This window comes from Dama dama, chromosome 5, assembly GCF_033118175.1.
Source record: "Dama dama isolate Ldn47 chromosome 5, ASM3311817v1, whole genome shotgun sequence".
NCBI lineage: Eukaryota > Metazoa > Chordata > Mammalia > Artiodactyla > Cervidae > Dama > Dama dama.
The window spans coordinates 8,766,104-8,786,039 of NC_083685.1; the positions used below are offsets into that span (position 1 = coordinate 8,766,104).

The 19,936-nt window shown below is 56.3% G+C and overlaps 1 protein-coding gene across 2 annotated transcripts; it reads right to left on the bottom strand.

Moving 5' to 3' along the window:
• Positions 1-208: 208 nt before the first annotated feature.
• Positions 209-19,812, bottom strand: TMEM119 (transmembrane protein 119). 2 transcript variants are annotated; one of them, XM_061141687.1, is made up of 3 exons: positions 17,822-19,812; positions 13,076-13,162; positions 209-1,830 (listed from the first exon to the last, which is right to left on the bottom strand). In XM_061141687.1, exon 3 carries the CDS (start codon positions 1,816-1,818, stop codon positions 955-957), a length of 864 nt encoding a protein of 287 aa, XP_060997670.1. In that variant the 5' UTR covers positions 1,819-1,830; positions 13,076-13,162; positions 17,822-19,812; the 3' UTR covers positions 209-954. The 2 variants fall into 2 exon arrangements, with proteins under 2 accessions (XP_060997670.1, XP_060997669.1); XM_061141686.1 differs by lacking the exons at positions 13,076-13,162; positions 17,822-19,812 and adding an exon at positions 6,020-6,183.
• Between the last annotated feature and the right edge of the window lie 124 nt (positions 19,813-19,936).

The window sequence follows — 19,936 nt, forward strand, 5'->3', positions numbered from 1 at the left end:
GTCCCCTCACACACAGCACCCCCCAGCCGACTTCTAGGTCTCTTGGAGTCCCTGGCAAGAAAGGTGAACTTCATTTGCCCCATCCCCACAGCAGTAAGTAGCAGGATGAGAGGCTGAGACCCCAAACCCCACCACCCTCACCCTGGACCATCCAGAAACTGGGGAGGGGGCACGCCGTGGAACATTTAGGGCAGTAACTTCCAGAGGGTTCTCTGCAGGATTTTACTCTGTAGTTGTAAAACAAAAACAAAAGTACTCCACGGTCAAAAGCAGTTTGGGAAAGGCTAAGCGAAGCCGGATTCCATGGGCACCTTGACTGCAGGACTTGTCAGAGCCTTGGAGGACTTCCGGTGGTGGGTGGGGGCGGTGCACAGAGCGGAGAAGCAATGTTTCCTCGACTCGTTATCGGACCTCAAAGTCCTGCTTCTGGGGAAGCCAGTTTGGGAAACGCTCGTGCTTCGTGCAGGGGGCCCTCACAGAAACCTCCTGATGGATCTTCTGTGGTACCTTCAGGCCCTTGTGTGTCTCCCTATTCATTCAACCTTTTCCAAAACGTCTAGTTATTCTGTTTCTCTTTCCTGCCTCGATGGAAAGCAGCGGCGTCGGCACTGTAACAGGGGACCTGAGACTTCTGTCGCAGCAGACGTGTCTGTGACGGGGACACCCCCACCCCCCCCCCCACCCCATCCCCCAGCCCCCAGAGGAGCTCTGCCTTTCGGATGAGCGCCTTGGGGCTGCAGGGACAGATGTTCTCGAAGTCGGTGAGATTCCTGAGGTGGGACAGAGACCAGCATCTCCGCCCACTGTAGTAAGATCAGACACACTGGGATCTCCAGCGGGAAGTGGCCGAGGAAGCGGGGTGGTCAGAGCGCGGTAGGGACCAAGGGCCTTTCTATGCCCAAGGAGGTGACCGCCAGGGGTCCAAGTCAGGGCCCGCAGTTCGAGAGGGGGCAGTTAGATGCTGGGGGGGACACTGCCGCAAGCACAGGGGTTTTCGGGGGGACCAGCTGGGCCTCCGGCTTCCTGGGAGAGTGAGGGAGCCCCGTCTGGCTCTCCTTGACCTTCAGGGGCTGCCGCTGCGCCTGCAGCTGCGTCCGCCTCCACTGAGCCGGGCTCCTCTGGCAGCGGAGGCACCTCGGGTTTCTCCGCCGGAAGCGCACGTCCCTGGGCTTCCAGGTCCGCCTCCCGGGGGCCTTTCTCCTCTTCCTCCGACCTGCCCTCCGGCGCCTGGGCTAGGTCTCCGCTGCTCGGGGCGGCCCTGGAGGGAGACTTGAGGTTCTGGGTGGCGGCAAGGATGTGAGCCTGGAGCTGCTGGGAGGAATCCAGGGTCTCCTCGGGCCGGCCATCGGGAGCCCGGTCGGGAACCTCGCTGAAGGCCCGGGGGCCCCCCGCGCGGTCGCTCTGGTCCACGTACTTCTTCTTGGGGAAGGACGAAGGGTAGTAAGCAGAGGCCTTGTGCTTCTGGCGGGTGATGACAGCCGCACAGACGATGAACATCAGCAGGAAAACCAGGGAGCCCACCACGGCGATGAGCATCACGTACTGGCGGAAGAAATCCACGATGCCGTCCAGGAAGTTGGTGGGGGGCTTAGGGCCAGCCAGGGGTGTGGGCTCGGGCCCCACCGACGTAGGGCTGAGGGCCGGGGTCTGGGGCGGCAAGAGGCTCGGGGAGGAGGCCGACGAGCCCTCGGCCTCCCCGCTGCCCCCCGTGTCCTCCAGGAAGCCGGCCTGCAGGGACACGGGGTAGGACGCCGTGGGTAGGACCCGCAGCAGCAGCAGCAGAGACACGGTGAGGCTTGGCGCCGCTGCGGAAACCATGTTGCCTGGGACCTGTGGGGAAGGGAGGCAGGAGAGACATCAGGGTGGGACCCCAGGGCCTCAGGGGGCCCCGAGGAGATGCAGGGGACACAGAACCTCTTCTAGCAAATCGCTTCCCTTCCCTGGGCCTGAGCCTCCCCACTGTGCAATGGACCCCATCCCGGGGTTCACGTCGGTTCACCCCCGCCCCCAATTACTCACTTCACTCTGAGCTTCTAGAGGGCACAGGCTGAATCTTACTCATCTTGGCAACTTCAGGGTTTTGTATCATATCTGGGTCCTGGACCCCACAGTAAGCACTCAATTAATGCGTCTTGATGGACTTGGCTCAACGCATAAGAAGAACGTACTCTTTCATTGCTTGCCATGTGCCAGGCCCTATTTTACCTTTCTTAGATGAAATTTCTCTTGACTCCTGGGAACCACCTGCTGGGGTAGTACTACATTCTCCCCATTTTCCAGGTGAGGAAACTGAGGCTCAGAGGGATTAAAAGCCTTGCTAAGGAAGAGCTGGAGTTTGGATGCAGGCACCGAGGGAGGGCTCAGTGAGTAATTGAGCAAGCTGACCCCCTCCTCCAGGAAGCCCTCCCCACTGCCCCTGGCCTATCTGCGGTCCTGTCACCAGAAGATTCATAAGTTTTGAAGCATCCAGATTCTGAGCTTGGCAGGGGCCTGAGTAAGCATGTGCCCCACGGCTAACCCCCACCTCAAGGCCCCCCGGGGGAACGCTTGTGCCTGAAACAAAGCTGGAGCCCGAGTCTTGTGGCCGCCACCAAATGGGATCCAGATGAACTCCGCACCTCCCTCCCCGGCGGGTAGGCTGCTCCCGACGTGAACCCCCAGACCCTCCCTGGCCCAGACAGCCCGGATGACTAATAAATTCCTTATGGCCCAGCTTTACAGAGGAGCCTGGCTTCTAAAGCACTAACTCTCCCAGCTGGTGTGAATTGGCCTGGCCTCTCAGACAAACCCAGGGACCCCTTCTATGCCCCCCAGGCCGCCCCCTGAGAGCCCCTGCCTGGCTCAGCAGAGGGCCCAGGTCCCTGGTGCTGGATGAGGCTGCAAGTGCCAGGATGGGAAAACTTCACACGCCCTTGATTGGGGCGCCCCCTCTCGGGGATGCAGATGGGAGAGACAGAAGCCCAGAGAAGGCAAGGGGCAGGCCTCAGGCAACAATGGAGGAGTCAGGTGCCCAGCATCTTGCAGCAGGTCCCTGTGAGAGCCCAGGTCTCAGGCCCCGCTCTGCAAAGCAGGTGATGGTACCCACTCATGGTGCCTTGGGGATTCAGGAGGTGATGTAGGAATGACATGGGGCCATTGACTGGCTTGTTCCAAGTGACCTGGTGCCTCCCAATAATGACATGAATTTAGACAAACTGGCTCAGATAGCAAAATACAAAAGAAATTCCCAGAACATCAGACAAGGTAACACTCACCCAGGGGCTCTTTAAAAAAAAAACTTTGGGGGGCTCCATGGCATGTGGGATCCTAGTTCCCTGATCAAGGATCGAACCCATATTGGAAGCAAGAGTCTTTACCACTGGACCATCAGGGAAGTCAAGAGGTTCATTTTAAATGAGTAGATCACCGTGTACTTTTACCACAGGTTGCCCCTCTGAGCCCCTTTTGTGGGTGCAATTCCAAAGAAGCCCAGAATACTAGTATTGTCTCTATGTTTCAAATGAGGAATTGGAGGTCCAGAGACAGACAGTGACCTGCCCAAGGACACACAGATGCTGACTGTTAGAGCTGGGATTTGAACCTTCCTTCTTTGTGATTCTGAGAATCCACACACACACTCACTCACACATACACACACTCCAGTGTGTCCCCGGCTAACCCAGGAATGGGCTCACACTCCCTGGTCGACATCACTGGTCAGCTGGAACCAGGATTTGAGCAGTTCCACGAACTTCAGGAGCCTTCCCCTGCTACTTGTTAGCCTAGGTTCCTACAGACAGCCTCGATCTTTGGCGGTTTTGCCCCTCACAGGTCACCTCCCTGCCTGCCGCCTTGACTCAAGCCCTGGAATGACCTCTCATGGCGGCAGCTGAAACTTCTCACTGTAGATGGCTGGCCGGGTGGGGCCTGAAGACCAGGGGTCTTTCCTGGGGCGGCGGTCGTCAAGGTTCCGCCCTGAAGCTCTGCAGGCACCGGATTGAGGAGGCCAGTTAGGCCAGGATTAGAATCCTGGTTCCATCTGGGTCTGGCTCTGCTGCCGGGCTCCTCGGGGCCTCGCTTTCCCCATCTGTAAACTGGGGGCGGGGCAAGGAGGTGAGCACAGGGCCTGCCTCTCAGAGCTGTTAGGATCGGACAAGACCACACGTTCAGAAAGCGCCTGGTAGGGAGCTGCTGCTGCCCCGGGGGCCGGGGGGTGGGGCTGGTGGAATTCAGAAGCAGCCCAGTTTCTACCCCAGCAGAGATCCAAGACCAGCCGGCACTCTCCCACCCCGCAGCGGACAAATGATGATTACCCTCGCCTGACGTGTAAATGTGCTCACTCTCCCCTCATCCTCCAGGAAAGACCAAATTTGTATTAATACCTCGTTGAGTGAAATCTCCCCAAGCTGTAGCCAACGAGGAATCCAGGACCAGACACACACACACACACACACACACACACACACACACACACAGCAATGAGTCACACAGAGCAAAGTGTTCCTTTCCCCAAGAGCCTTGGGGGCTGGGGCAGAGGATACGGAAAGAGGCCACGCAAACTACTTCTGGCTCTTAAAGACTGAGACCCTGACTCTCCGAGTCCATTCATATGCCCCCACGACCCCTCTCCCCGGGGCTCCCTAGGAAACATGCAGGCCGAGTGCAGGGAGCCGGCGGGGCCTCACAGGAGATGGCTGTGTGACCCTGACCTCTCTGGGCCTCCACTTCCAGTCTGTAGAATGGGCGCTGCCCTGGGCGCTCTGATGTGATTGTCCTGCCGATCAGCTGCCCCCAGCTCCTCCCTGCTCCTCATTTTTTTCCCAGGATGCAGAAATTCACGGGCCATGAGGAGGTGAGGTCAGGCCAACCCCTCTCATTTCATCCAGGAGGAAACCCAGGCCTGACACTGGGAAAGGCCTGCCCAGGGTCACAGTCAGTCAGGACGGAGCCTGACTGGAAAGGCAGCTCTGAACAGCCAGGTGGAGGTCTTTTCCCAGCTGTGTGTCCTGAGGTCAGGCATCGCACCTCTCTGAGCCTCAGTTTCCATATCTGTACAATGGGGATAAGGCCACCTCCCTGGACTATTGTTAGGACAAGAAATAGTGGTGGCTGGCACAGCGGAGATGTCAATTACTAGCACCACGTGATTATCCAGGACCCCAAGCTGGGAGCAGGGCCCCTCTTCAGAGTCCCTCTCACTCAGAGTTCATTGTTTTCAAATGTGATGCCCCCACTTGAGGTCAGGAATAGGCAGATACTTCAAATCCATCCCTAAGGCCAAGGTACCCCGCCAAGACCTGAGGCTGAGGGGCCAGGGGCTGCCCTGCCCCCACTCAGGGACTGGTGGCCAGAGGGGGAGGGGAGCCCACAGAAACCTGGCTTCAATTAGGGGCCTGGGGGGAGGGGTTCTGGCTGAAGCTCTGAACCCCCCTGCTCCAGGGCACCCAAGGACAGGGACCTGGGCCCCTTGGAGGGGAGGCCTGGGGAAGGACGGGAGTCCTGAAGTCTTGAAACCCACACACACACACACACACACACACACACACACACAACACACAGACACACAACACAGGGACAAAAGACACAGACGCACAGTGTCTCGACGCCCCAGATGGACGGACCCCCCGCCCAGACACACAGGGAACACACACAGACACACACGCAACATGTGCACACATGTACCCCTGACCTGCTGGGGGCCCCCACAGATGGGACTGCCCTCATACACACCACCCTCCTGCGGACCCCGGGAATACCCACCCCGGCGCCCACTTTCCAACACATCCCCTACAGCCAGGCCCCAACTGCACACACACGCCCCTCTCCGGCCAACACAGCGCCGCACTCAGGACACATCACCCCAGGTGCACACACGGCCGGCCACTCGTCCTGTTAACGCAGGTCACCCACGTACACAGCATCCGACACACACTCACAGCTCACACATACTTAGACAAGCCCCCTAAAGCACTCACTCCGGCCCCCTGAACTCCAAGACACCCCGGGGCCCCCTGAGAGAGGAGGGGGCCCCAGGACTCACAAGTTCCTCTGCACGCAGGCTGTCCCGCCAGGTGGAGCAGAGCGAGTCGAGTCCGTGGCGGTGCCCGGTGGCCGCGGCTCTGGGCTGCCGGCCGCCCTCCCCTGCCTCCCCCGCCCTCCCCGCCTCCTCCTTTCCTCCCTCCCTGCCTCGCTCCCTCCGTCCAGCTTGATTTCATTAAGTGGGTTTGGGGTGGGGACAGGGGGAGGGGCGGGGCCAAGCCCGGCCACACACAGTCCCCCTCCCCGCTCACACTCGCGGACGCCCCCTCCTCCACGGTGCCCCCTCCACGGCCCGGGACACCAGAGGCAGCATTTCCTCCCTGACCGCGGGTCCCCGGGGCGAACTGAGGCCGACAGACACAGAGCGGGGCCGTCCTGTGGAGCACCCCTGGGCCCATCGAGCAGGGATCCTGCCTCCCCTGCCCAAGGGGACGAGGTCAGGGAGGCTCCGGGGCCCCTGGAAGTGAGGAGGAAAATTCCCCGCGCTTGGTTCCAGCTGTGACTCAGGTTTTCCGAAGCTCAGGGCACAGAGTGGGAGCTGGGCTGTGCTTAAAGGATTCGTGGAGGGTCAGGCCTGAGGCAGGGAGGGAATTCAGACACCCGACGTCAGAGCCTTTTCTTCCGCAGGCCTCCATTTCCCCATTTACAGGGGTGGGTGGGAAGCTCTGTGGGTTCCCTCTAACATCCTGAGATACACGGCCTCGCGATACCCCAAAATGAAATGGCCAGAGCAGGGGTCATGGCCCCACTTCACAGACCGAGAAAGTGAGGCAGGGTGCATTCTAGAGGCTCCGCCAGGGAACTGACATAAGTCAGTGTGGGCACTGGAAGCAGGCCCTCTGGCTGTCCTGAGGAATCCAGTGAGTCAGCAGACCTTTGCATTCATTTATTCCTGAGTTCGTTCATTCATTCGTCCATCAAATGCTTAACGAACACCTATGTGCACCAGACCCCGTGCTAAGCAGGTTTCAGAGGTGAATCAGACACAGCCCAGCCTTCAAGAAGCTCACGGACTTCCAAGCAGAAGCGCACGTACGTTAATTGCTTTTTTTTACGAAACAGAAACGGGTCCATGGCAGGAGAGAAGCCAAGAGCTCAGGGAACCCCAGGACAGACAGAGGTCCGCTGAAAGGCAGGGGTTGTCCTAGAGGTCGTGACTGTGAGTGAGCAGAGAGCCAGGAAGGTCCTTCCGGGAGGAGAGCCCAGCGTGGGGGAGGCAGGGGCTGAGAATGCCGCACATGGATAAGGGGCTGTGGGGAAATCGCGCTGGAGCACGAAGTGGGAGAAAGGGAGGAGCAAATAGGAGGGCGAGGGAAGAGCAGGGCTAAAGGCTCGGGACAGCATTCATCAGGGGCAACAGGCAGCCAGTGAAAGTTTGGAGCACAGGGATACAAGAATCCACAGATCATGCCCACCCTTTAGGAGCCAGGGCCCTAGATTGTTAGCTATTCCCTTTGATGGTCCCAGCAGCCCCAACTCCCCTCCCCAAAGAGGAGCCAGCTGTTTAGAAAATAAAACCAGGGAAGTTACCAGGCCAGTGACCCCGTTAGACAGCTATCAGACCATCTCTCTCTCTCTCTCTCACATACACACCCCTTAAGCCAAACATCCCGACCCACAATCTGAGGGCAGAATAACAAAAACGTCAGTCACCAACGGGAGGAAAAAAGATCCCTGAGTTCCAGCCCTGGCTCACTCATCAGCTGTGAGTGGCTGGGCAAATCTCTGTCTCTCTCTGGGCTACAGCTAAATGTGGGGTTGTTCTCGATGCCCACTACAAGCCTGCCAGCTCTGAAGTTCCAATGCTGTGACATTCTAAATTGTATTCAGTCTACAAATATTTCTTGAGCATTGAGTTTACACCCAGCCAGTGTCAGGCCCTGGAAGACAGTAATGAGCAGACACAGGCTCAGAGAGAGGAGACTTGCAATCAGCAAGTAAACAAAGAAATGAATATCTAACTGTAAACTGGGCTAAGAGTTGGGATGGGGCATTTCCAAGGCTGTGAGAGGCCAGTCTGGGGGGCATGAGTCTGGTCCTGGGGCTCATGTGGGCCTCCATGAGGAGGTGGAAGTAGAACTACTGGTGGAGGTATTTAGGAAGGCAAGAATGCAAGAGGACAGCATATGCAAAGGCCCTGGGGTAAACAGGAAACCAGCACCTTCAGAGCAGTTCCTGATCATCATCAAGCAAGAGTCCATGAACTAGGCATGCGAAGGGACCAGGAACTCTGCCTGTTTTGTGCATGGCCATAACTCCAGCATCTAGGGTGGTCCCTGGAACACAGTAGGTGCTCAATAAATGCTTGTGACCATGTCAGTGATCACTCTGCCCTCCACTCTCACGTTCCCAGTATCTAGCCACTCTTCATCCATCCTGAGGGACTCAGGGTCCACATTCTCCAGCTCCAGGACCCATGGTGGGGCCTGGCCTGGGTGATCCCATGGCCCACAGCGCCACGCATGGCTCCAAGGGTGGGGGCATGGGCAGGCCTGTGGCTTGGAGGGGGCCAGGCCACTCGCTTGCAACCCACAATTTCAGAAACAGAGCAACGGGTCCTCTGCCCAGCCTTGAAGCAATTCAGAGCCCCCACCCTGGGCCTAGCCTGCAATTAGCAGCTGTGACCCCCCCGTACCCCCGCCCCGCTGAACAACCAGGACTGAGGAGGCAGGGAGGAGGAGGAGGAGGAGGGAAAACCTCACCGAGGCTTGAGTCTCTGCCAGAGTGCTCCCCGGTTGAGCCCGGGGCAAGCTGCTTGGCCCACCACAGCCCCCAGCTCCAGCCTCTCGTGGGCTCACAGCCACTGCTAATTACACAGCCCCTGAAGCCACTGGGGCCTGCCTTCTGGGCAAAAATATCGCAAGATTTTTCATGTGGCTGGAGAGACCTGGGCTGCGGCCCCATCACAGCACGGCCTGGCCTGCGGACGGACACCCGTGGAGTAGACCCTGGTGGGGGGCTTCAAGGAGGCGGAGTGGCCAGGACCCAGGTGCGCTGTGAAACCGCCCCATGCCTCAGTTTCCCCATCTGTAAACTAGAGACGTTCACTTATTCCACAGCTCTTTACCAAATGTCTCTGTGAGCCAGGAACTGCCTAGGGCCTGGAGAGAACTGTGAATGAGACAGATCCTGAAGCGACTTCCCTCCAGCTGTTCCCTTGCCTGAAGCACTGTCCTCCTTGCACCCCCTCACCTGACCCATCTGCATATCTTGCATCTCTGTTATCACCACCTCCAGGAAGCCCTCCCTGAACCCCAGCCTCTGGGGAGGGAGATGAGCAGCTGCTTCTATGTTCCTGCACCCCTGGTGCCCTGTAAGGGCTTGTTTCTATGTGTCTCTAGACTGTCAGCTTCTCGGGTCCAGAATGAGGGCTTTTTCTGCCACCATATCCTCGGCACCAGTGCCTGGAACACAGTAGGTGCTCAGTAAATGCCCTCCACTGGCTGAATGACTCTTGTCCAACCTGCCCATGTTACAGGTGGGGAGACTGAGGCCCAGAGAGGGGATTCACTGACATAATATTGCTCTGCCTCAAGGAGCTCCTCTCAGGGGAATCAAGTTGAGAATCAAGTTGAGAAGCAAGTCAACAGCAATTCAAGAAGACACCCTAACACTGCAAAATCAAAGAGATAAAGAGATAAAAATCAAAGAAGTAAAAAGGCCGAGAAGACAGGAAGTAGCTTGGAAAGGGGTGGGGGCAGGTGTCCGGTCATCTACTTTAGTGACTGTGGTCAAGGCTGGCTTCCTGGAAGAGGTGTCAGCACTGACATATGCAGGATAAGAGGAACCAGGCGCTCAAGGAGCAGGAGGAACAGCTTCCAGGGCCAAGAAAGCCAACAGCAAGTGCAAAGGCCCTGCGGTGGAAAAGGGCTCGGCACCAGGCCACTTACGGGAAACCAGACAGGGTGCTGAATCGGTTCTCACCCAGGAGTCATTCAAGCTTAGAAACCGAGAGACCTGCCTTCTTCACTCCCAGCTCTGCCCCTCCCACACGTACCACTGTGTGAGCCAAGCCTCAGTTTCCCTTCCTGCACTAGGAAGAGGTTCCAAGGTTCCTCTGAACTCTTTTCGCTGTGTGATTCTAAGTGAATTTCCCACCCCAGCAAGCAACCCACCACTGCGGTAGGGAGAAAAATACCATAGCCACTTTGGAAAACAGTCTGGTGGGTTTTATCAAGTTAAAGATATGCTTCTCAATGACCCAGCAAGCTCTTCTCTGGGTATTTCCCCCAGAGAAATGACAATACACATTCACATGCAGACAAGAATGTCGCTTTATCCATAAGAGGCAAAAAAAAAACAACCCTGGCAACTACCCAGACATCCACCAAGAGTTGAGGGATGCACAAACTGTGGTCCATGCAGTGACACTTCTCCCCAGTGGGAGGAAGCAATCGGAGGCAGACAGTTTGGACGAATCTCATAGACACTCCGAGCAAAAGAAATGGACGCAGCAGAACACGGACTGGGTGATTCCGTGTACAAGTTCTAGAACAAAGGCTAAACCAAGCTGTGGAGACAGAAGTCAGAAGAGCAGTTACCCAGGAGCTCCCTGGCGATCCAGTGGCTCAGACTCCACACTCACAATGCAGGGGGCCGGAGCTCGATCCCTGGTCAGGGAACTAGACCCCACATGCCACAACTAAGACCTAGCGCAGCTGAATAAATAAAGATACACATTTGTTTAAAAAAAAAAGAAGAAGAGAAGAAGAAGGGAGTTACCCTTGGGCCGGGGGTGGGGGGGTGCTGGTTATTGACTGGAAAGAGACACAAAGAAACTTCTGGGGCTGGAGACAGACAATGTCTGGTTATGTGGGCACATGTGTATGGGAAAAATCAAGCTTCACACTTCAGATGGTTGTGCTTTAGGTAGGTTATGACTCAAAGTTGTCTTTAAAAATTAAGAACCCTGCCTCCCTCTCATTTTTTGTGGGGTGGGGCCACCAGAGCCGGTAGGATCTCTGGCTTCCTGTGTCCCTGGAGACGTGGCCAGCTACACACAGCCTTGTAGACATGGACCTTCCCCAGGCCCGGTGCAAGCAGCAGCTCCGTGCGGCCCACGTGGGAGCCTACGTGTCGGAGGGTAAGGGGCATAGACGCTGCACCCCCGGCTGCAGACCTGGCCTGGCTGTCCCGCTCTGCCAGCTGCCCACGGGGTGCCCTCCATGAGGTGCCCTCCAGCAGGCCATTCTGCAGGAGCCCCCCGCTGCCCCACCCCACCCTCCATCAGGAAGAGGAATTGAGATGGTGCTCCTGGACCCCCTTTGCAGCGCTGTTGGAAATCGGGGGGCGGGGTGGGGGAAGAGGGGTGCTACCTGTCTTTGAGCAGAGGGGCAAAGTGGGGAAGGCTCGGAGCTGGACTTCGGAGCCCTGAAGTCACCCAAACAGTACATCATCCTGTGTGTCTCCTGCTCTGCGACCCCTCCCTTTAACTAAGACCATCTGTCCCATCTTCCCTCTCTCTCCCATCTTTCCTCATCTCCCCTTCCTCCTTCCTTTCCTCTTCCCTATCCTTCCCTTCCATTTCTTCCTTCTTGTTCTCTCTCTCTCAGTCCTTACTGAGCACATGTTATATGCCAGACACTTTCCACCACTGGGGCTACAGCAGAGAACAACACAGATGAAGAACCTCTGTCCTCAGGGAGCTTGCCTTCTGGGGGGAGCAGAAGACCACTCAAAAGATAACTTTGGGACTTCGTCCCTGGTGGTCCAGTGGTTGAGCACCCAGCTTGCTATGCAGGGAACTCAGGTCCGATCCCTGATGGGGAACTATGATCCCACATGCCCTCAACAGTCTGCACCTCAGTGAAAGATCGCAGCCAAGAACCCGAGTGCCGCAGCTAAGAACAGCCAAATAAGTACATGAAAAGATAACGTTGGGACTTCCCGGGTGGTCCAGTGGTCAAGACACTTGCACTTCCATTTTGGGGGCGGCGGGGCAGAGGTTCCATTCCTGGTCGGGAAACGAAGATCCCACATGCTGCCCAGCACAGCCAAAAAAAAGAGATAGGTTAGTAATTACATACAGAATGACAGGTGGTGATAAGGGGTACTGACCAAGACAAAGCAGGGAAACGGAGATGTGCAAGCAGAGACCTGAAGGACGTGGCACAGTGAGTCAGGGAGATGATCAGAGGAAGAGTGGTCCAGGCAGAGGCAAGAACTACTGCAAAGGTCCTGAGGTAGCGGGTGCCGGGCTTTTTTTTTTTTTTTTTAATCTCCAGTCAGTGAGAGACTTGCAAGAGATACCACAGAGAATCTTTTTTTCTTTTTTTTGGTGGCACTGGGCCTTGGTCAAGGCACCCGGGACCTTCAGTCTTCCTTGCAGCATGCAGGAGCTTTAACTGCAGCATGTGCGATCTAGCTCCCTGACCAGGGATGGAACCCGGGCCCCCTGCACCGAGAGTGCAGAGTCTCAGAGGCTGGACCACTAGGGAAGTCCCTGCCTGGCGTTTTCAAGGCGTGGAAAAGAAAAGTGTCCGGTGAAGCTGGAGTCGAGTGAGTGAGGGGGAGGGTGGGAGGAAGTGAGGACAGAGGGCACTGGGGCCAGATCTTGCCAGGTCTCTGCAGGCATTTGCAGGGGGCTTTGGCTTTTACTAGGAGTGAAGGCCAGCCACGGTCCCCCCACATGCGTGAAGCCCTCTCCTCCCTGCATCAAGCGCCTCTCTTCTTTGTGCGCGATGCCACACACACACACACACACACGCATGCACAGACTTACCTTTTCTCTCAAGCACCATCATAAAGGGCTCTGGGTCCCACCTCTGGGGATGGGGAAGGGGCTCCATGTAAGGCCCCCGTGAAGCCCACGCAGATCCCCACTGCCCCTCCTCCAGCCACCGGCTTCTGGTTCAGCTGGGACACTTGGCTCCCGGGTCTCCTAATGAACCTCCTCTCCTGGCAGCTGCCGTGAGTCACCTTCTGCACCCAAGCCCAGGGACAGCCTCACGGAGAGGGTCTTCCACAACCCCCAGATCCATCCACCAGGAGGGAAAGGGCCTCGTGGGGGTGACAGCAAGGAGGGAAAACTCACCCAGGGTGAGCTGAGACCACCTACCCTTCAGGGGCCTCTGGGTCCTGCTGCTTCAGGGCTGAGTGACCTTGGGCTAAGTTCCTCCACCACTCTGGACCTTAGTTCCCTCATCTGTAAAATGGGAGTAACAGTAACTTTCATTTTCTTGGGTTATTGTGAGAGTGTAGTAAGCCTTGGTTGTTAGTTATGGTGGTGGTTGTTTGGTCGCTAAGTCGTATCCAACTCCTTTGCGACCCCACGGGCTATAGCCCACCAGGCTCACCTGTCCATGGGATTTTCCAGGCAAGAAAGCTGGAGTGGGTTGCCATGTCCTTCTCCAGGAAATCTTCCCGACCCAGGGATCGAGCCTGGATCTCCTGCATGGCAGGTGGAATCCTTACCACTGAGCCACATGCGTGCTAAGTTGCTTCAGTCATGTCCAACTCTGTGCAACCCCACGGACTAGCCCGCCAGGCTCCTCGGTCCAGGGGATTCTCTGGGCCAGAATACTGGGGTGGGTTGCCCTGCCCTCCTCCAGGGGCTCTTCCTGACCCAGGGATCAAACCTGCGTCTCTTATGTTTCCTGCATTGGCAGGAGGGTTACCAGTAGCGCCACCTGGCACTAAATACATTCGCTAATAACAACAGCAGCAGCACAAGTGGCGCCTCAGACTGAGACTCTCACAGTGTCTGGACAGCAGCAAATACAGAGGCCTGGCATACAGCAGGCGCTCCACAAGGCTCCTGAATGGAAAAAGGCAGAGCGGTTACCCACCCCAGCCCCCACTCGCCGGCAGGTCAGCTGGCGAGGGGGGCCCCATCCTTACAGGAGTAAGCCCACAAGCCCAGGCTGGCTCCCGCTCTTGCCCCCCCCCCACCACCAGGGACCCCGAGTGCGTGCTCCAATCCATCTCGCCTGGGTAGAGTCCGACCTCCCCGGGGCACACGCAGGCGCTGGCCAGGGGGGAAGGGCCCCGACAGCTGGAAACATCTGGTTTGAATTGTCGGTTGGAAGCACCAACCAGGCAGCCAAGGAATTTGTGAGCTAATTTTAGGCCAAAAGACGACGCGCTCAGCAGGGCGGGGGCTTGCTCCCCAAACCACAGGGGGGCTGGGCTTCCAGGCATGGGGGGACGTGGAGGCCCCACGGTGCGCCTCAGAGGGTCCACGCCTGCCCCCATAGCGGGGACTGCCTCTCTCACGTGGGCCCTAGTTGGTCACCTGAAGTGTGCCAGCCGTGTCTCAGCGGTATAAATAGCAAGGACTTTTCTCCCCATTTCACAGGTATGGAAGCTGAGGCTCCCAGAGGTTAGCCTTGCCCGACATCCAGAAATAAGCAGCGGAGCAAGGAATGAAACCCAGGCCTGACCCTAAGCCTTACACCTAAGGCTCTTTTGATTTCTGCCTCTGGTGCTTAGATTTTTGCCAGTCCCACAGTTGTCCCTGCATCCTCACCTCCTTGCCAAACTCCCTCGCGCATTTGTCAATGCAGTAAATGTTTTCTGAACCCCTGCGGACTGCCAGGCACTGTGCGGTGATGAGGAGAGGGTGAATGTGAGGGACAGAGGCCCCACCCTTGCACAGCAAAAATCCATACATCCAGACGGTCAGCTGGCTTCCCAGGCGGCACTAGCGGTAAAGACCCCCGCTTGCCAACGCAGGAGATGTGAGAGATGCAATTCGGTCCCTGGGTCGGGAAGATCCCCTGGAGGAGGGCATGGCTACCCACTCCAGTCTTCTTGCCTGAAGAATCCCACGGACAGAGCACCCACAGTCCGTGGGGTCACACGGAGTCGGACGCGACTCATCACGAGCACCAGCACCACCACCCTGCAGGGGCTTAGGGGGTTGTCCTAAAGCAAAAGTGGGCACAGGGCCGCAGAGAAGGCCCCTCTGAAGAGGCGACATTCATGCTGAGACATAAAGGATGAGAAGATGCTGGTCCCGCAGACCTCTGGCAAGAGGGCACTGGGCAGACGAGCAGCAGGCCAAAGGACCTGGGGCAGGAGCGTGTGGCGAGGAAAGAACCAGCAGGCTCGTGGGGCCGGAGCCAAGTGAGAATGACAGGTGACAGCTTTCCTGCCCTCATCCAGCCAACACGTCTGTCAGTAGGTGAGGTGGGGGTCCAAACGGGCAGGGGTTGGCTTCCAGAAGCTTCGGCTGCTGGCGGGATTAGGGGAGCCTACCGTCCTACAGATTCATTTACAGCCAGTGATTTGCTGAGGGGGCCACTGAAGCTCTGGGGGAAGTCCCCTGAAGGCCAGAGGGGGCCGGAGGCCAGACACAAAGCAGAACAATCGGTCTCCTGGAAGGACTGCCCCAAGGGAGGGGGCAGCCCGGAAGCAGTGCTGGGACAGGAAGGGACCATGCTTCACCCTTTGCAGGGTTCATGTGCCCAGGAAACGAACTGCGTCTTCGCCCCTTTGGTGCTTCTGTCTCCTGCCCTGGGCCCATTCATTTTTGCTCCTTTCCTCAGAAAAGCAGTTCCAAGGCTGCCCCCCTGCCAGGTTCAGCAACAGCATCCTTATTTTGCCAGGCTTAGGCATGGGGCGCTGGTTCTGTGGGTCCCCAGGGGGCAAAAGCCTGAGCAATTATGGCTACAGGCTTCCAGCCACCAAGAGGACACTTAGCAATCAAGTTCATGGCCACACAGTTTGGGTTTCCAAACACTTTTGAGAAGGGGAACTCCAAGGGGCCCTCACTGTCAAGTGGGAAGAGCAGAATTTCTCCACCTCAGGACCACTGACATTTGGACCAGACCCTTCTTTGCCTTGGGAGACTGGCCTGTGCACTTCGGGATCTTTGTCGGGGTCCCTGACAACCTACTAGATGCCACCTCCCCCAAGTCGTGACAAGCAGCTTATCTCCAGACATTGCCAGATGTCCCCTGTTGGGGGGCAAAGTTGCCCCCGGGTCAAGACCACCAGCTCAGAGCCTTCCTGTGTGGGCATTCATAGCTAAAGAATGGATGGTTTTACTCACCAGCTGGGGAGACCTGGGACCCCCCAGACTTCCTAAACACTTTTGATTTTGTTCTGCCCATTGAAAAATATTAGGAAAACATAGGAAAGTCAAAAGAACCAAATAAAATTCACTTATAATCCCATGCTTGGTGGCTAATCTCTCTTAACAATTTGGTATACTTCCAGCCATTTTTCTGCATTTGATAATCCTAAAAACTATGGTTTATGGAGGACATATCCTGTGCTTAGGCATCAGGTAAGACTCGGCTGAGTGGCAGGCGGGGGTGGGGTATGGAGGAGGGTTTGGGGAGCCTCTGTCCAGATTGACTGCTGGATGAAGCACCCGCAGGGCTGGCAGCCCCCCCTCCAAAGGGACAAAAGTAGATTTAGCATGCCACCCCATGTCCCCCATTTCCTGTCTACCCTCCTTCCTTTCCTACTACCAGAGCTGAAGTCAGTGGAGTCTGGTTTCTCAGCAGTGCAACTTGCTGAAGCCAGTGGTTCAGCTTTCTGAATCTCAGTTTCCCTAGCAGAGAAGTGGGATAATAATTGTCCTCACCCCATGGGTTGTTGTGAGACCTAAATGCGATCAGGCAGATAAAGCGTTTGACGTGGGGCTGGGCATAGACTGAGTGCCCAGGAAATGCCAGCGCTTTGTCGCGGCCACCTCTCTCTGTCCTGCGTCCCAGGTCTGCCGTGTGCCTGCTTTCTGCAAGATGGATTCAGCTCTGTCATCCTGGGGCTTCCCTAGTGCCTCAGACAGCAAAGAATCTGCCTGCAATGAAGGAGACCCAGGTTCGATCCCTGGGTCAGGAAGATCCCCTGGGAAAGGATTGGCTACCCACTCCAATATTCTTGCCTGGAGAATCCCAGGCACAGAGGAGAGTCTGGCAGGCTGCAGTCCATGGGGTTGCAAAAAACTGGACATGACTGAGCAACTAACTAACAAGTCCCAATGCCTTCTCTCAGCAACTGGGAGCCACAAAGGGTGACTGAGGGGGACTTCCAGACGCCAGGACAGGTCAGCAGGAGTGGGAGTTTGGGGCACGGGATTCCCCCAGAACCCCACTATGATCTCAAGGACCACATGATTTAGTGGTAAGAATTTGGCTTTCTGATTCAAGCCTAGATTCCAATCTCAGATCCTCATATACGATCTGGGACATGTAACTGCACTTCTCTGAGCCTCAGTTTCCTCTTCTGTAAAATAGGGAGAATCCTAGTTCTCCTTCATAGGGCTGTATGAGGGGATCCATGGAGACTTGGCAGATATTCCTGCTCAGTGGATGGATGGGGCAAATCACGGGGTGATGTTCAAGGGCAAGGGAGGTCCGGACAAGGGGAAGGACACACTAGGATGCAGGAGCCAGCCTATCAGTCTCAGATCCAGTTGTCAAATTTTCAGAATTATTTGAACCAGCTGTTACATAAAATTAAATTACATTATTTTAAAAACTAAGGTCTTCAATACTTAACCCTCATCACTTCCTCATGATCTTACTACATCCTACATCTACGCCATTGGCATTATTTACATTTTTTCTACGATCTAATTGGAGAAGGAAATGGCAACCCACTCCAGTACTCTTGCCTGGAAAATCCCATGGATGGAGGAGCATGGTAGGCTACAGAACATGGGGTCGCAAAGAGTCGGACACGACTGAGCAACTTCACTCACTCACTCACTGTATAAATGGTTGGTTGCTCAAAATCAGTCATGGGAGTATTTACAGCAAAGAAATTGGCAAGCACCGCAAATAGTGCTTTGGGCACCAAGCCATCAGTTGGTAAGTATATACCAGCACCCCACTGGGTTTGGAACTCGGACCTGGCTCCATCCTTCCTTCATCCTCCGAGACTGGACCAAGCGAAGCGCCAGGCTGCCCCTGGCTCCACTAGCTGGTGGTGGACGCCCCCTGGTGGCATCTTCAAGCATTCGCCATCTCCGCTGCTGACGAATCCTGCACCTTGAAGAGAGGGCTGCAGGGAGGCGGTCCTCTTCCGGTAGAGACGGAAAACCAACGTGGGGGAGCAGAGGCGCTCCCTGGGGCCCTTAGGGGAATCCGGAGACCTCTCCCCGCCCAGATGGATGGGGTAGCAAAGTCCCAGAGGAACTGCTCAAATGTCCCCCAAGTCCTCCAGCCTCTGGGGCCCCACCCCAGTGATGTGGAATCCACCGGCTGACTTTTCTGATCCCTGATAAAGGGGAAGTGAAATCCCTGTTGCTCTCTCAGGAACCCGCCATCTCCAGGGCTGGCTGTCCCCGCCCGTGGCGGATACCCCGCTCCACCAGCGCCCCCACCAGAGCACGCTGAACACACCTTCCTGTGTATCACAGCCGTTCTAGAGGTTCAAGGGCAGGGGGCAGGGGAGGACAGAACCAAGCAGTGCTTATCCCCGACTCTGTCTCCTATGGCCCGGTTACTTTTCGCGTTCCTCCTGCCTTTCCCCCAATCTCTGTCTCCGAGTTGCAGCCAACACCCCCCTTCCCCTGCCCCAATTCGACCTTTTCTTTGAATTCTTTCTCTGCAGGTTATGCCACGGAGTGGAGGGGGTCCTGAATTCCCAAAGAGGCCCTTGGAGGCATTTTTCTAGAAGAGAAAAAGTCCCCTGAGATGAATGTTCTAGAAGGTAGAAGAGAGAGTGTGTGTGTTTCCTTCCCCATATACATTAGTCAGCCATTAGTGACGTTGCTCAGTCATGTCCCGACTCTGCGACCCCGTGGACTGTAGCCTACCAGGCCCCTCCGTCCATGGAATTTTCCAGGCAAGAGTACTGGAGTGGATTGCCATTTCCTTCTCCAGGGGATCTTCCCGACCCAGGGATCAAACCCAGATCTCCCACATTACAGGCAGACGCTTTACCATCTGAGCCACCAGAAATGACTAAAAGGTATTAGGAAGCAAAGATCAAAAGTCTGAAACCCGGCTCAGCCATGTCAGGAAGTAAACCACACCCTTCTCCTCTCTAAGCCTTTGGCGTCCTGACCTGACCCTCGGGGTCCACGTGGGTTTGATGCTTAAATAGGGCCACTAGCTGTCCTAATCTGCTGGAGCTGAAAGCCTTGTATCCCATTGATATAGGACTTTTGGTGCTGAAACCAGGAAAGTCTCAGGACATCTGGTCACCCTACACTGAAGTCAGGGACAAGCTGACTTATAGAGCCTGACCCAGCCTGCTTCCTGTTTGTAAACAAAGTTTCAATAAAATTCAGCTAAACCCCTTCATCCATGACGCAGTCAATCGCTGCCTTCATGCCAGGATGCCAGAGTTGAGAAAATGCAACAGAGACCATGTGGGCTGCCAAACCGAAGATATTTATGATCTTGCCCTTTAAGAAAAAGTTTACCGGGCCCCAGACTCTCTATGCTAGAGAAGGAAATGGCAACCCACTCCAGTATCCTTGCCTGGAGAATCCCATGGAGAGAGGAACCTGCCGGGCTACAGTCCAGGGGGTCGCAGAGAGTCAGATATGACTGAAGCGACTTCATTTCACTTCTTCAAACTCTATAAGACAGCCAGTCAGTTGTAGGAAGGCCTTGTGGGTTGTAGCCAGGCTCCCCCTGTGAGGAGGGGGCCACTGGGTGTTAAGGGGAGATGAGCCTCATGCAGAACAGAGAGAGCTCAGGGTGGGCTTCTGGGGTGCATGGCATTGATGTTTGGAGAGGGTATCTGGTAGAGATTCGGGGTGCGGGGGACCAAATTCTGCAGGCTTGAACTGTGTCATGGGTGGGGCACCGGACAAAGTGGTTCCTGGGGCCAGCATTCTCTGCCCCTCGAGAGCCTGAACCCCTGCCCCAGCGCCCAAGGATACACCGAGGTGCCCCCTGAAGTAACCCTAACAGCCTGTGCAGGGGGCTTCCTAAGGGGCCTGGGGCTGGGGCTGGGGGAACAGCCAAAGGACCCACTCCCCACCTGAAGGAGGCAGCTTGAAGCATTCATT

Coding starts and splice junctions, on each gene's coding strand:
- TMEM119 (XM_061141687.1), bottom strand. CDS start 1,818: ATGGTTTCCGCAGCGGCGCCAAGCCTCACCGTGTCTCTGCTGCTGCTG.